This window comes from Haliotis asinina, chromosome 5, assembly GCF_037392515.1.
Source record: "Haliotis asinina isolate JCU_RB_2024 chromosome 5, JCU_Hal_asi_v2, whole genome shotgun sequence".
Taxonomy (NCBI): domain Eukaryota; kingdom Metazoa; phylum Mollusca; class Gastropoda; order Lepetellida; family Haliotidae; genus Haliotis; species Haliotis asinina.
Genome location: NC_090284.1, coordinates 46,375,657 through 46,393,514, shown reverse-complemented (window position 1 = coordinate 46,393,514; position 17,858 = coordinate 46,375,657). Strand labels below are relative to the sequence as shown.

Genomic DNA, 17,858 nt, shown 5'->3' with positions numbered 1-17,858 from the left:
GGTTCATTGATTGCTAATTCCATCTGTGTACCTGAAATGTCAAGGCAAAGTCTAACACAAAAGACTGTGTCTAAGTGGTCAAAGTCTCTGAAAACTAAAAAAACAACAAAACCAAAACAAATCACAAGTATAGTTATATATGCTTTAATATCTTAAGAAAGAAATAACATGAACAATAAATGAACATATCATATTTTAACATTAATTTGGATGACACTGTATATCTTCTAAATACCTGTTCAACACCCTGCCAAACTTCAGCATAATAACTTCATTTAAACAAAGAACTGTCTACAACCTGTCTCCTTGACGCTTCCTGAAAACATTATTGTAATGGTTACTGTGTTTCTCACATCTGACATCATAATGGGGTGATAATTGCCTGGACAGTAGAAAAGAGTATGTAATTTTCTTTCTGTGACAATGTATAATTTACACTTTACATACTTTAACAGACTGTTCTCTGTGATGTGGTCTGAACTGAGTTATTACCACCATGTGAATAACCTGTGGCATTGTCTCTGTAAGTAGGGTAATTATTAACAATGATTAAATGTGAGAATGAAAAAAAAAGTAAACAGTCAACCAGACAATGAAAGTTGAATGTGAAGAACTTACATACACATGTCTAGTTTTAGTCCCTCTTTAATGTATATACCATGTCAATATTAAATTACTTGATGATAAATTCTGAATCTGTACTTGTAAATAGAGAATGAATTTTTCTTGAGAGTTCTTTTCCAATTCGACGATTTGTTACAAGCACACCAGCTCCTCTTCGCACCTGAAAGAATGTGAGGTAGATATTCATTCAGAGAAGTTTTTGTCACTGTTCCTACATAATATCTTTTATGTGATGTCAGTCAAATCTGTCATGGTTGAATCTGAAGTAGAGCCAGTTCTCCAGATAAGCTTCATGTCAACATATTAATTATAAATAAATCATCACAACATAATTTTGGATTGCTTGAATACATATTATAAATGACAAATAAAAAATATAGACACTATGCCATAATTTATTTAACAATACATAAAACAAATGCATCCTTTACAAGTTGTGTGTGTAACTAATATTTCCTGATATTATTTAAACATTGGATGCAAACATAAATTGTACTGAAATGTCACCTCTTCCTGAGATTAAGAGAAAAACACACGCACACAGACAGACAGACAGACAGACACACACACACACACACACACAGCTTTCATAACTATCTGACTACATGTACATGTAATCCATCATTGCCATGACAAATTATCTACAGCCATATGAAAATTAATGGTTGTTCCAGCCATAAATACGCCTTCTATACAAATATCAAAACCAAGTCAAGTCTTTCATTTGATAGGGTGCATCATAAATGACACAGAAAATATCCATTCGGGAGGATTCAAAGACGTAAAGTAAATTAAATACAGTAAGGAAACATGTAACTTGAGTATATTCCAAACAATTTTACCAATGTATCTTCACGTAGAAGTGAGCATTTCCCGGCTAACTTCAAATTTCACTAAGGATGAGATACTAGTGTATGGATGAACAACTTCTTTGTTACAATGAGGAATCACATTTCAGTAAGTGATCTACACGGTAGTGCACTGTGGAGAGGCATATATACAGTCATGAAGCCTTATTTTTACAATAGAAAAGAGAGGCCTGTTAAGCATAGACTGTAGAGGGTTTAAGGTACTCAGGTACACCACCCTGTACATCTTAATAATGGTAGTAGAATATACACTGAAACATCACTCCATATTATAACAAGTAAGTTGTTCGTCTCTATATCATATTCTTACATACATATTTCAAGACTGGACAAATCTAATCATGACTCATGTTGAAAGCTGTCTATCTCAGCCTTCCTGCAGGCATTTTCAAACTGGAAGCAATGTGACTAAGTAAATAAGATTAACTCTGTCTGTAATATAATACACTTACATCCAGTCAGTCTCAAAGGCATGTTCTACTAACCTTTTGTCTGTCCAGTGTTCAAAAACAAACTCACAAACATGGGAACACCACAGGTTGTTTTATAGAGATGTCAATCATGTACTCTTTATTTCTGTCCAGTGTTCACAAACAAACTCACAAACATGGGAACACCACAGGTTGTTTTATAGAGATGTCAGTCATGTACTCTTTATTTTTTGATAACTTACAGTTTAACTTCAAATGAAGAATGTCATATTTCATTTATTAAAGAAATGCACCTGATGATATTGCTGTTTATCGTGTATTGTGAACTAAAGGCATAATCCATGACCCAAATCACAGGGCACTTCAGGTCCATGTCAGATTTGTGAAGCTGTGTCAGCTTAATGGGAAAAGTCTTGCAAACATGGCATATATAATAACTAATCATGGGAAAGGGAAAATGTCTAAAAATGAAACGACCAGACTGATATTTGCAAGCTCATGTGTCACATGATCATGATGACAGATCTACACTGAATGCTTGAAACCTGTCATTCACTGACAGCTTGGACCAGAAGGGTTACATACAATGACATGTTTTGAAAAAAATGTGACATTTTTCTTGACTATTGACATTCTCACCATATCTGTCAAAGAATTGCCCTGGGCCCACTTGCACAAAACGATCTTAGAGCTACAATCATTGTAAGTACTTAAGATCGCGATCTTAGGCTTCGGCTACAATCGCCATCCACTTGCACAAAGCAATTGTAGGCTAAGATCATTGTAAGTTACAATCAAAACTTACAATTGGTCGGTACCAATTGTAAGGAGATAAGATCATTGTAGTCAGTAGCAAAATGGCGTCCAAGTTGGTGTCAATTTCACGCAAATAATTGGCTTTACGTTTGGGATTGCTTTCATATTGCATAAAACTGTATGATTCGCCTCGACACTTCAGCGATACAGAGAATGCAACATCGATTTAACGTCAGATAAAGCGTTATTAGCGGTAGTGAGCAATATCATTATCGAGTCGATATCATAGAGTACAATTCTTACCCGATTCAGTGTTGGAAAAAGTATGAACACCATAACTTTTTGATAAACAAGGAAAGGATAGTAACGAAAAGTGTCTGCATGCGATTAGCAGTGGCCATGACCTTTTCAATAACTCAGGGGCAGCTAATTTTAGTTTTTACACAAGATGGGAGTGGTTTCCCTTTGCAGATTGTGCCGTTGCCGTAAAATCTGCCATGCCCAAATACAATGTATGTTCTGTTGTGACAGAACAGATATCCACATATTTCTTTTCGTTTAATGATTTTGTCTTAGTGTATCATTGAAATAATCAACAGTTGGATAACCTACAAAATTAGGTATTTTTTCTACTTGTAAAAAATGAATCTGACGAGAGACAAGAGTTGTAATCTATTTATTTTAAATATAATACAAGTATCCTACAAACGGGAAAAATACACTTGTTGGGGTATGTGAAATTTGCATATAACGTTTTTTAACAAAACGAAAAAATAATTATCAACAAAATAGCATAAAGTAGTTAATATACTGTGGATGAGCATTCAACAACACAACACACATGAAATAATAACATTTTCATATTTCCCTGTCATGAATTTGGATTTTACTCCAAATAACACCTACGAGATGCTAAACTATGTTCCACTGACAAATCATGGTACATTTAGGTGTTATATCATAAGGAAATTTTATTTATGTGTTATCTTTTAATTTCATGATTATTAGGTCAATAACTCAAGACCCAATTTGTTAACGTATATGTTTGTATTTCAATACTTGCATAAAACATGATATTTCTGTGGTTGCAGTATCACATGTTTACTTCATAAAAAATTAGAATGTAGAAAAATTAGAGAATAACCCCTGAGGTACGAGTGATTATACATGTTACCTTCCACGTTATCGCTTCCTTCTTCAATGTTATCATTTCCTTGAAAGATTTGTGGGTTGGGGTTTGGGGGGGGGGTTTGTTGTTTTTATTGTTGTTGTTTTGTTTTGGTTTTTTTTGGTTTTTATTTTTTGTTTTGTTTTCATGAAAAATCTGCAAGGTGCGATTAAGGAAGGGATGTCATTTGCGTGCAGTAACCAGTTCCACTTTTTATTTGCGCTGCATGCTATGCGCACTAGAAGACAACTGTAGACAAGAGTCGAGTTTAAGAAATGTCTACCTCCAACATGGAAGAGTTTGATCTTAGTTAAGACTGCGATCTTAAATCCATGCTGTCTTAAGATCGTGTTTGTGCAAGTGGATTAGAGCAATTGTACGATGATTGTAAACTTGATTGTAGGGACCTAAGATTGATTGTAACTAAGATTGCTCTGTGCAAGCGGGCCCTGGTCCACGTGGAATACATTTAAGATGTACTCTAATATCAATGATGTTTGCACCAGTTGCAACCAACTTCTTTATTGTGAAGGGTCATGATGTTTCAAAGTATATTCTTCCCTCTTCATCAGGTGATGAAGAAGACTCCATGTTCGAATATTATAAAATGATAAAATGCAGAGAGCCAGGATAAGTCTGCTATTTATTAGTCAGTACATGAATATTCATTATACATGATAAAGATCACGTTTTGGCTGTATCAGTTGTCAAGCTCTAGTTTCTCCAGATGTACAACACAGGACTAGGTATAACAGGTAACATGGTATCTAACCTCACCATTTCTCTAAATGTTGTGGAACATAAGAACCTGGATTTCCAGGATAGCTTCAAGTTTACTTACAACAATATTTTCAAGCAGTTTCTGGGCCTCTTTTTCAGTAGTGCAACTCTTGTAAGCCTGCAAAAGGGCATTTCATATTTATTAGACCATAAATATTTTAAGTATAGGTTCTCAGGCCATGTTTTTTGAAAGAATGTTGTGAACAGGCAGTCTTTATTTCCTGTTCAACCTTGGAAAAAGTAACTACAAGCCATACTAGATCTCTATATTCACAGTATTGCAGTATTTCAGTGCCTGGGTGTTTTAGATGTGGTTAATGACTTTTCATTATTTGAAGAAACCTTAAACACAGAATGATGATGTGTACTATTGGTATAAAATGAGCATTCATCTGAAGACATATCAGCAACCCTAGCACAATAACTTAGTACTGTTATCCAAAATACTGGAGAGCTGTGTACATACAGCAAGGTGGTTACCTCATAGAGCAAGCGAGGTGAAGGGTATACAGCGATGATGGCCTCTGCCATGTCTGGACCAACATTCTTAAACTGCAGCAACTGATGTTTCCACACTTTCAGCAACCCATTGCCATTCTTGTCAACCTTGACCCCAGCTGCTCCTTCAGCAAGGAAGTCAAAGACATTCTCCAGGCGATCTCTCCTGAGGAAAGTGTATCACTGCTTGTTACATGTTTATTTTATTTCGTGGCTTTGTCTGAAGAGGGATGTTTTTAAAGACTTTGTGACAGAGGCAAATGGTAATAATGTGGTTTTTGGTGTTTCAAAGGCTGTACGATGTGAAACTTGCCTGTGACATTAAAGACATTCATATGGAACACATGTAAGCACTCCAATTATTCAGCAATATCATATCAAGTCAGGGGTGGGGGTCAGTGGGAAAGCAGAAAGCATGTGAGCTTTATACATTGTACCCTCAACTGTATTCTAATCATTAGATAAGCCCACCTTGACTTTCAAAAAGTTGATATGTTATGGAACCAAAACAATTTCGACCGAGTTTTGAAAGTAAATTCTTAAGCATAATGACATGTTAATGATAGTGGATGACTTACTTCCCTTATCCAGAAATTTCATGTATAATGCATCCTATAAAGGGCAATATGGAAGAAGTCACTTTCATTTTTAAGCTTAAACAGACACGTTGACATTTCAGGATCTCCTTTCACAAAGCAACATTTTCTAAGATTAAGTTCCATCCTTTAACACTGCACTGAGGTGACTTATGATCACCTTAGTGCTTTGTAAAAGGAGACCCAGGCCCTCTTCCAGTCCTTTACTAACAAACTGACCTTGATCTAAAGGCACAACCAAAGCAGGTTCAGAATGGTCATAGGACATAACAAAGAACATATTATCAATAGTATTAAACGTTATATTGTAAAATTTAGCATCAGCTTTCACTTCAGGTCATATCTCGTGAAAGCCATCTGCAGGATGTCCTACATACAGCCTCCTACCTCCACCTACAACAGAGACTAAACCAACTTACTTTGCTGGTTTGTCTGCCACAGCTTTGGTGAAGGACTTGACAAGGTCTGCTGCATCCTGACTGGTCTCTGCGAACTGCACTATGCAGTTTGTGTGGAGCTGTGCATCTATCAGTGCCTGTATTTTCGTTAAAATAGACAAGCATTGTCACTAAGGTGACGAGATCCCCCGCTGCATATTATCACATCAAACTTAACCAGAAATGAAAGTGAAGGTCATAGTTTAAGATGAAGTAAAATGTCAACAAAAACATTCTCTTGACATCTTGCACTGTAGTTGTTCAAACCCAAAAATATTTTGAAGAGTCAGGTAGACCTTCACCTATGTATGAAACTCAGAAGCCAAAAAACAGTCGCAGGGACCTTGAAAATTAACATCAAAATCGCCTGGGCTGTGCACCTTCCCTAGAAATAAGCTTGGTGTTGAATATGAAGAAAATCCAGTGAACGGTTCTCGAGATATCTTGCTGACAAGGTGAAACACTAATGTCCAATTGTGACCTTGAGATGAAGGTCAAGGTCACCAATCCTGACTTAAACCTTTCTATTAGTGTGATAAACCTAGATGTCAAATATGAAAAGAATCTAGTCAACGGTTCTTAAGTTATTCCAATCCATACGTACGTTGGGATGGACAGACGGAACCTAATACTATATGGTCTGCATTTGTGCTGAACACAGGGGGTTGGATAATAATAGTTGATAAGTATTCGAGTCACCGTTTAGAGTGAGTGAGTGAGTGAGTGAGTGAGTGAGTGAGTGAGTGAGTGAGTGAGTATGGTTTTACACTGCTTTTAGCAATATTCATGGCATGGGACACCTGAAACTGGCTTCCAATAATGTGCCCATGTGAGGAATAGAATCTGGTCCAGTCTGTGTTATCAGCAAACGCTTAAACCACACGCCTACCACACAGCCCCTGAAAGAAACCTTTCAGAAAACTGGCATTGTTTCATATTACAGAATGTGAAACATCCTTTAGAAAGAAACTAGAGCTCTTTAAATACACTTTCTAATCCCTGATCATCTCCTCACAATACTCTGAGGAATGTTTATGTTGTTTTTATAAATGCTGTTTTCAATAGGACTGCCATGCTCCCACTCACCTCCTCCATCTCAACTCTAGATGTCACAGGTTCTGACCCTCCTTTCTTTGCCTTCCTCTGCCTGTGGCCATCGCCACTCCCGACATTCAACACAGCCTCACGGTGGTTTCTCTTGTTAGAAAGCTTCAGATCACTGAGAACATCACAACTGCTGATTTGTACACACATATAGAGTCACTGAGAAGATTGTCTCCTTGTTAGTACTTCTTAGTCAAAAGGCATTCAAATTATTACCAGATATACAAAAACTATTATTTTCAGAGACATGGTCAAACCAATCTATCAGCATGAAAAAATATCACATTTTTTATGTTTTGTCAATGTGTTGGGAACTGCATAGAAAAATATAGAACTTTCACCTAAAATACTTCTCTCTTCCCATGACAAACACTGATATGTTTTTCCCTGTATACACACTCTGCAGTGTCTGTACATAGTCCCTCACAGTTATAGCATCAGCTTGTCGGAGTCCATGCTGCATCTTAAAGCAAACATAAGACATTCTGGAGTTTGTAAATAGAATATGTGTTATATCATAGTTTTTCAGGCCAATGTGAGACAGTGGTATGTGTTCACCACCCCTGCAATGACCCAACAAGCCTAAGAACATAATCAGACTAATTCTGCATTTTCAGATCATGATCACAGAGGTTACATGGATTCAAGCCTTACTACTGGCCATGCTGGAGGTGGTTGTGACTGGTGTAGGGGAGACTACTCTCACAGTTGGTCAATAAACATGGAAGCAATGGCATATACCATCAACTGATGATTATCCATTTAGGCTTTAAAAATAATTAATCTATTCTCTTAATGCGCACTCAACATGACTAACATCAAGTGATGGTTATCCATTTAGGCTTTAAAAATAATTAATCTATTCTCTTAATGCACACTCAACATGACTAACATCAAGTGATGGTTATCCATTTAGGCTTTAAAAATAATTAATCTATTCTCTTAATGCGCACTCAACATGACTAACATGAAGTGATGGTTATCCATTTAGGCTTTAAAAATAATTAATCTATTCTCTTAATGCGCACTCAACATGACTAACATCAAGTGATGGTTATCCATTTAGGCTTTAAAAATAATTAATCTATTCTCTTAATGCGCACTCAACATGACTAACATCAAGTGATGGTTATCCATTTAGGCTTTAAAAATAATTAATCTATTCTCTTAATGCGCACTCAACATGACTAACATCAAGTGATGGTTATCCATTTAGGCTTTGAAAATAATGAACCTATTCTCTTAATGTGCACTCAACATGACTAACATCAAGTGATGGTTATCCATTTAGGCTTTAAAAATAATTAATCTATTCTCTTAATGTGCACTCAACATGACTAACATCAAGTGATGGTTATCCATTTAGGCTTTGAAAATAATTAATCTATTCTCTTAATGTGCACTCAACATGACTAACATCAAGTGATGGTTATCCATTTAGGCTTTAAAAATAATTAATCTATTCTCTTAATGTGCACTCAACATGACTAACATCAAGTGATGGTTATCCATTTAGGCTTTGAAAATAATGAACCTATTCTCTTAATGTGCACTCAACATGACTAACATCAACTGATGATTATCCATTTAGGCTTTGAAAATAATGAATACTGAACCTATATATGCTACGGTAGTGAAAATTGCACTTTCTCTGAATTCTCTTGAATGTGTCCTCAATCATGAGTAACAATAACTGCCACTGATTTAAAACTAACTTTAATGTCCTTCCACCATGTTGACTGCATCGGTTTTTACATCAAGTACTCTGTGAATATACATTACAACTTGCTGCGACAGACTAACAGAGGTAGCTCTTGACAGACATATTTCATCTAATGAGGATGTAGTCTGTATCTATTTGTTGAACAAAACATTTTACTGAAGAGACCATTTAAAGCACCTGTATATAAACTAGCCACATAAAGAAACTGTGCATTGTCAAAATATTATCCCAGTTGATAGTACGATAACAATGTCAAAAGTACATACAAACTTTAATGGAGGAATCATGAGACCATAACAAGTCCAGAAAATTTCAACTGAAAAGTCAGTCACAATAACATCACAAATTCAATAACAGGTACATCCACCATAGGCACTGAGAACAGCACTGCAACAATGCATAGAGCCTGTCAAATGTACAAGGAAGGCTTTAGGGAGGTCACGTCAGATTCTCTCAAGTTCTGTTGCAAGGTCAAGGATGTTATCTGGCAGATGAGGAAGATGGCGCAGATGTTGATCCATCTCGTCCCAAACATGCTCTGTCAGAGAGAGATCTGGTGAATTTGCAGGCCAGGGCAGTAAGTCAACAAGAAATCCTTGCTGTATGAGGGTGTGCATTGTCCTGTTGGAATGGTAACCCCAGGCCATGATGTTGCAGAAAAGGAATTGCCACAGGTCGAAGAATTTGATCCCTGTAGCCCACACAAGTTAAGTTGCCCTGAACAATCACCAAAGGAGTTCTTTGGCATGCTGTTATTCCACCCCAAATCATCGCGTAACCAGCACAAAAGCGATTCCTCTCCTACATACAGGCCTGTTCATAATGCTCTCCCACGCATCTACAGGCACGTTGACGTCAGTGGCAGTGGAAATGTGCAGCCACTTGTGTCGTTGAGACATTCCCCAAGTGACCATCCAAATGGCCTCATAACATTGTGCAGATGTTAGCAGTGGCATACGTATGCGTTTCAATAGCCATTTAGTATTTTGAACGATTGCTAAGGCAGTGGTTGAGCTTTCCAAAGTGATAGTGTTGTGTGAAATTCATTTGTTTTTCTTTCCCACAAGGTACGTGCAACAATGTATTGCACGTCTGAAGGACGAAACCACTGATGTCATGGAACGTGGCACATGCATGCATGTTGGATACATATCACTAACGTCTGAGTTTAAATCCTTATGTGTGTGTGTGATAAATTTAGATTTTAAATTTTTGTATGCACAGTTTCTTTATGTGCCTAGTATATATGTCTCCTCTCCTTTAGAGGAACTATAGCATTTCAATTTGGTAGTCAGTGTGCACATAAAGTTAGATGTATGTAACGAACTTGTGGCATGAAATGATATACACTTAACAACATTTAAGAACAGATATTATTGGTAAGAACATTCCTACTCAAGTGCACTAACACAAAGTGAATGCCATTTCTTCTATATTCTGATGAAGTGTTCAAGCAACAGTTCAAAGTGCTATACACTCACCTGTGTATAGTTTGTTACCATGGATACAAAGTCGTGTGTTGGAATCATTGCAAGGACGTCGTCCTCTACCACCTCCCTCTTCATCGCTGTGGGCTGTACACACCATGAACAAACCACTTATTTTTAACTGTTGTTTAACATCCACTGGATAACTCTTGTCATCATAATAAGCTCACACTTATTTCTGTCCATAAATATATGAATAGATACATTCTCCAATGTTACTTGGAATATGGCATATTATAAATCGTTATAGCAAATCATACTTTCAACTGTACAAAGTGGCAGACAATGTAATTAACAGATAAAAACCAACCAACCATGACAAACATAGGAACTGACAAATGGAAGTTACGGTCTAAGAGTCTACCATCTCTCTTCCATATGATCTGTCAGGGAGGCTCTAACAAGGGGAGAGGTCACTCCTCAAAAAGCCCCTTAAAGTGTGCTGTAGGTCTTCACGTGACCAGTGTAGCCAATATGGCGGCAGCTTAGCATTTAAGATTGAGCCCGGTTTATTTTCAACAGCTGATTAAATTCACTGAGCATTGTGACAACTGAAAACCAAAATGTGGAAGACAAGTTAACTATTTTTGTCACTTCAGTTTAAGTCAAATAATTGTTATTAGAGTCAGCATTAATGCAGTAGATTTGTAGTAAAGTTTCAAGTCGGCTCACTGGCTTCCATTCTTGGTACGTCACAAAGATAGACGAAAATAGTGTTGATAAAAACTTCTTTCACACATACGTTTAACTTTTAGAAGGGAAATAAACCTTTAGCTGAAAAGTGCAGTGTTCGCGGTAGGATTTGTAAGTGTGTGAAGAAATAAAATTATCAATATGTATTCCAGGTTTTTTGCGCATGAAATTTTCATTACGATCCTGAATCATATCAAAATTTCCTGTTTTTCATATATTGCTGTTTTAAGGTACTTTTTAAAATTAGGTAGATCAGAATCTGTGCATCCAAAACACACGCAAAATATTTCTTGCGTGTTTTTATTATTTTTGTTGCATGAAAAACTCAGGTTTTTGCAAGTAAAAACTGAGGTGTTTGCAAGTAATATTGATAGTTTATGACATAAAAATTGGTACTTAATGTTGAAATCATCTGGGATGCGATTGACAGCCAACACCTTGCCTTGCAAGCACAATGCATATGCTACCGGTGTCCTGCCGGTGCACTGCCTGCACAAGCTGTCTTGTGAGGAACTGACAAACAATCTCATTCTCCACAGCAATCCTTCATAGCCTAGTACATAAAACTGCCAAACTAGAAAGCGAAAGGTTGCAGGTTTGAAACCAGGTATTGTCACAATATATTGAAGTTTGAATAATGAGATATTTTACTACAGTGTTCAGTGATGGCTAGACAAAGTTGTATTAATCTTCAAACAAGTAATAATTCATAGTTAAGGGCTATTCCTCAGAATATCTGTGCAGTTCTGTATAAAATCCATCGCATTTCATGAAGAATGACCACAAAAATGTCTGGAGAGGTTTTCCCGGTAAAAGGAGAACCTGGCAAGAAAACAGAGTGACGTCACTAGAAGTATATAAACACAAAGAAGGATAGCTCACCTGACTGCAGTCCAACACCTCTCTCTTCCATGTGATGGTGTTTGGGACAAACTGGGGCTCAGTCACACACTTGGCACCAAGATCTCCACAGACCTTGAAGATACCCGCCCCAAGCTGACCACTGTTGATGACCCCTGGATCTACTGACATGGTGAGATACTGCACACAACAAAATACCAAATATAGACACCATAAAACATGTACAAGGATGAGTGAATATTCATCATGGTGACCTGTAAATGTTAAAAACTGGACAAGCCAGTGGTTGACAGAATGAGCGATGATTCGAGTGAATGTTGACAACACCATATCAGACAGGACACGCAGTGTCAGAAATGATCTTCAGCAATCTCTGCTTGTAACAAGAGTGAGTAAGTGTGTTTGACTTTACGCCACTATTAGAAATATTCCAGCAACATCATGGCAGGGGACACTAGAAAAGAGGATAAAACACTGTGCCCATGTGGGTAATCGAACCCAGGTTTTCGGCATGACAAGCAAATGCTTTAAAAACTAGGCTATTCCGCACCCTGGTTGTAACAAGAGGTGACTACATGGGTTCAAATGATCTGATTTGTTCGTATTTTTTATTCGTGTCACATCAAGCACCCATGTTTATGATGTCAGTCATGTCTGACGAAATTGTATTAACAATACTTCAGCTGTCAGATGTGCATACAAGAAGAAATAATACAGGTACACCTTTAAGCAGAGGGAAAGAAAAGACATGAATGCAGACCCAGGATCCCATCAGTACTGATCACTGAACTGTGTAGGTGTTTCCTCGTCTTTGGAATAATATGGCTCAGTAAAACTGGTGCTCGGCCGGCTCCTCACCTTGACACAGTCCCCTGCCCTGTAGTGCTTTTTGTTCTCCTGTAAAGCTTTCCTCATGTCAGACTCTCGCTGCTTCTGGACCTTCTTGTCCTCCATAGCTCTGGCACGCTCAGCACGTTTTTCCTGCCACGAGAACAAGCACTGAAGAGTCAGAAATAGTGATGATGTCCGTAATTTCTCCTTCTTTTTAATACCCCATTTGAATCTTTGAATACCCTTTGATCTTTCACATGAGAAGTATGGCAAAGCTCCATTGCCTTACACTCCTAATTTTCACTTGGAACAAATGATAACTGACAATCTCTACAAATACATTTTCTTAGACTATTTCATTTGTGTCCATGGATTTATTTTGTTAAATTAATGTTTGGATGTTTACTTTGAATTTTATCATTTATCAGCAAAATGATAAAACAGAAGCCAAGTTGAGCCCCCAAAAAGATATCTGGCCTTGGTACACTGTTCCATTTATTTGGACCAAGTTAACAAGTTTGACAGAAAAAAAGAACCTGTGTCATCAATGACAAACAATGACTTCTTCGAGAGAAATTTTAGGAGCTTGGAAGGACAATATTGATAAATCTGTGCATAATGTCATCTATTTCGTGAGAACAACGTTTCGTCACAGATAGGCGTTTTGTTATCAAGCATGAAATGACGACAGCTCAAAAATCTGTATGAAAACAATGCACTAACTAACAATGAATTTGACAAGTATGACAGAAATATGTTGCCCTCTCCTGTACCTCAGCCAGCCGCTTGCTCTCTGCAATCTCCTCTGGGCTTCGCTTCTTCCTGGCCTTTTTCTGGGGGACATCTTCACAACCATGTTCAGTCTGGTTGGAATCAACAAGGATGTTGCTTTTTCTTTTGATTCCCTGAACTAAACCACAAGAGTCATCTTGTTCATGATGTGTATCTGTTGGACCTGATGCAGCAGACGACACTTTGGTGAAGAGCCTTGACTTGGCACCTAAACCACATCGTTCTGCCAAGCCAAGTCTGTTGGTAAGAGGTCCACAATCCTCATCTGAATCATCACTTATATGCACAGAGAAATTTGGTTTAAAAGCATTTTCATCCATTTTCGAACTTGGATCACTTGTTAAATCATGTGTTTTGTAACTACACAAATTATCACTATACTTATTACCGATATCTGCATGTGTATGTATATTTGAGTATTTATTCAAATTGTGACAATTTTTCTCTGTTGGTTTATATGAACTGAGTTTTTCAACAGGATTTATAGAATCTACATCCCTTCCATCACTTGTATTTTTTCCAGTCTGAACAGCTAAATCTGGCAATTCTAAGTCACTGTCGGAGTTAACATCTGTGTCACTGTGATCATCCTGTGACAGGTCTATGACATCATTGTCATACTTTGATGTGTTCCCATATGATACCCGTGGCTGCCAGCGAGGATCAAGCTTAAGTTTCAAAGGTGGAAGGTCGAGGTCACTGTCACTGTTGATGTCAGTTGAGCTGCAAGCATAGCTTTCGCTGCTGTTATTTTTCAGTGGGCTAGACCTAATAATCTAAAAACAAAACAAACAAATATATTCATACAGATCGAAATCCATATATGAAAATGGCAAACAAGCCCTATCAAGTTTCATGAAAACTAGTTCAAATTTACAGCAGCTCTGTTTCCCATTTGAAAGTATGTGTTACCGCATGTCTATCACACAACCTACATTGGCAAAATATACTGGGTGGTGCTTAATTTTATATTCTAAGTATTATAAGCTGACAACTCAGAACTGGAAAATGTTCAGCTTTCACTGACCATCTCAAAGAAACAAACATCATGGAAACTCCCCATATACTGATAACACTCATATTCTGTGATTGTAAATATATTTTGCTGGTTTACTGCCTTGCAGCAAAAGCTAGATCCAACAGTAATACTTATCTGAACAAAGAGTTATAGAATAGAATATGTTTAGGGACATCAGTTCTTTCATCATCAGTGTTAAATACAAAGTGACATGTTGCATCACATAGTTATTGCAAATATTCAGATGGTGGCTTGTGTTTTATCTAATGTTATTACATCTATGAGTTAAGTTGGTGACATGTTTTACAATTGTTCATGTGATTTAATAAATAATGAATGTTTCCAAACGTCAGAAAACCAATAACACATGGTTGCATAGGAAATTGTACAGCACATCATTTTATGCCAGGCCTTTAGCAGATGGTAATGAAGGGTACAAGGGAATGCCACATAGTTTAAGTGGAGGAGTAACATCATCTCTCTACCACCAGATACAACTCTTGTGGTTTGTATTATACAGATTTATTTAAAGTTTGCGATGTATGCCTTTCCATATCATCCAATCAAATCTTCTGTGATATCAGAACATGGTTACAGAATGTGGAAGCTTCGTGACAATGTTACCATGCAGCTGCAACTGGTAAACAACATAGAAACACAATTACGAATCTAATTATGAGTCAAATGGTCGAACTCGTACCGTTCCATCAAGAATTCTGTTGATAGTTTGCTCTGCACTGTGTGTGAAACTCAGGTCTTTCCTTATGACGTCACTCTCAAAGTCAGGAAATACGCTTGACACTTGCAATAGTAAAGATCCATGTGCGAATCTGTCCATGTCAGTTTTCGAACCTCCCGCCATTCAGGCCAAAATATTCTTACGCTTTCGTGTACATATAGAGCTTCGGTTCTGCGTATGTTATATTTCCATATTGTCATTGTATATGTAATTAATACAGTTGGCCCTTGTTTACTTTATACTGATGGGAATACCATTTTCTAGACCTTCCTGCGCTCTATTTCGTTTCATGGCCATAACAACATACGGGTTCTTTCAACATGGCTGCGCTCATGAAGAGGGCTGCATCGCAGCTTCTGTCAGTTGCCACAAGGAAAATGATCGGTACCCCCAAAAGATGACATGTGCCTTTTATTAGCGTCTCTATTGGTGATAACTAAGAAGTGTTTAGAGTGCGACCAAATGAAAGACTATAATATGTCACATCACTCCCGTGTTTGGAGATTGTTGTAATGTACACAGTTTTCGCGCATGTTAAGTAACCTCTCAGGTTTATTTTAATCGAGCCTTGGGGCTTATTGGCTGGGGCTTGAGTGGGTGGTTGGTTGGTTAATGTTAAGGTGTGTTGCCCTAAGACAAGAGCTGCAATGGGTTCCAACCACGTCCCAATTTCCATTCAAGCCTTATCCTGTGCAAGGATCTGTTAATACTTACAAAATTGAGGGCGAGCACACCCTTTTCGATCTCAGTAACTAGAGAACGTTAGACTGAGTTAAGGTATGTGCAATCTTTTGGGCTTTTTCTTTTGAAAAAAAAATAACATACTTATAGGCATGCAGACAACTTGCACTCTAATAGGTGTCATATTACGTGAGTATCATACATGATTATCCTGGCATAATGTAAATTCGCAGACATCTATTTTCGCACACCTATCACTTCCGGTTTTACTCGGCCTCTACACATAAAGTTGTGACATAAGATTTCGTGTTTGTAAACAAGAATTGCTTTTGTTTTCTGATGTCACGATCTGGAAAACACAAACCTCAAAGGATAGATTTTTATCCGAATATGAGCTATTTTAGAAATTTTTGTGAGCAAAAAAAATAGATCATTTTTAATCTTAAGAGACTGTAGTGACAGAAGCAATTCAAATGGTACATTTGAAACGAGCAATGGATACAGTTGTATTTTATTTCTGTAGTGTCATTTTCAGAAACACCTATTGTCATCAGTGCAGTCCCTGTGAGACGAATGGCTCAGAGAGCTGCAATCAGTAATAAACCGGGACGAACTGTTGGGAAACGGCTGGGATGGAAGCGACAAGATGGGGCTTTTGTACATGCAGGCGAACAGCTAGTCAAACAGAAGACTATGAGATTTTACCCAGGAGAAAATGTATGTTAGCATGATAGTAGATGAAATCTGATGGAAAAGCTTGAAACATTTTTAATTCAAAATGAAATTCTTGATATTAAAAGGGTTAACTTCTCATTAACACTGCTGAAAATGTTTACTTATTTGTAGAACCAATACAGTTGTCAGTTTTATGTCTATTAAAGACTACAGAATGAACAATCAGTAACTGGCGTAGTGAATATATGATAATCAAAAGATCATGATTTTTGTTTCAGGTTGAATTTAAGCGAGGTAACAGCCTCTATGCAATGACAGATGGAAATGTGATGGTTACAGCAGAGCAGTTATCTCCTTTCCCAGACAGCCCAATGTATGGCCCAGTACAAGAGGGCGCTGTAATATACAAGAAGTTCTTCCATGTTGTACCGACACCTCTACGTGGAAAGTTTAGACTTGTATCACAGATATAGACAATGATTTATATTAAAATGTGTGTTGAGTGACAGACTTCTGACAACAGAGAGAATGTATGTGGTATTAAATAGTATAAAAGAAGCAACAGAACACTGTCTTTTTATCAGTATTGTCAGACTTTGTATTGTCAGCTGATGCTACTTAATCATATGGGTCTCTTCATACATTGCAAGAAGGCTTTACATTCCAAGGGGAGATAACTGGGACCCCAACAATTAAGTTAGACATTTTTTGTGGCTTCAAGCAAGATGTATTTGGCATATTGGGATTGTGTTGACAATGACATTCAGTTAGAATGAACGTTCATACTGTCAGTGGCTGCAATACAAGTAAATAGGTTACTCAAAATGTATGTAGTGATATGTTTTGTTTGTGAATATTTTCTCACTCATCAAGAACTGAACTGTTGAACTTCCAAGATATTTGTGTGCGGATACTGAGGGGATAATATAAGTTATCACATCGTGTCGAGGGAAATACAGGGTTTTATCAGTCCCGAGTAAGGTTGTAAACCCCGAGCCAGAGTCGAGGGGAATGCAACCTTAAGAGGGACTGATAAAACCCTGTATTTACCGAGACATGATGTGATAACACATTTATCTAGCTGAATGTTTTCAC

General features: G+C 37.4%; 2 protein-coding genes across 2 annotated transcripts; one reads left to right on the top strand and one right to left on the bottom strand.

Annotated features, from left to right (window-relative positions):
• Positions 1 to 128: 128 nt before the first annotated feature.
• LOC137283506 (crossover junction endonuclease EME1-like) lies at positions 129 to 15,732 on the bottom strand. The gene is made up of 11 exons (XM_067815045.1): positions 15,369 to 15,732; positions 13,632 to 14,426; positions 12,886 to 13,008; positions 12,049 to 12,207; positions 10,468 to 10,560; positions 7,605 to 7,726; positions 7,246 to 7,378; positions 6,142 to 6,257; positions 5,109 to 5,292; positions 4,690 to 4,746; positions 129 to 784 (listed from the first exon to the last, which is right to left on the bottom strand). The coding sequence occupies exons 1-11, from the start codon at positions 15,528 to 15,530 to the stop codon at positions 674 to 676; spliced, it is 2,055 nt and encodes a 684-aa protein (XP_067671146.1). The 5' UTR covers positions 15,531 to 15,732; the 3' UTR covers positions 129 to 673.
• On the top strand, positions 15,699 to 17,321 carry LOC137283507 (large ribosomal subunit protein bL27-like). The gene is made up of 3 exons (XM_067815046.1): positions 15,699 to 15,791; positions 16,624 to 16,805; positions 17,042 to 17,321. The coding sequence occupies exons 1-3, from the start codon at positions 15,728 to 15,730 to the stop codon at positions 17,234 to 17,236; spliced, it is 441 nt and encodes a 146-aa protein (XP_067671147.1). The 5' UTR covers positions 15,699 to 15,727; the 3' UTR covers positions 17,237 to 17,321.
• The last annotated feature ends 537 nt before the right edge of the window (positions 17,322 to 17,858 follow it).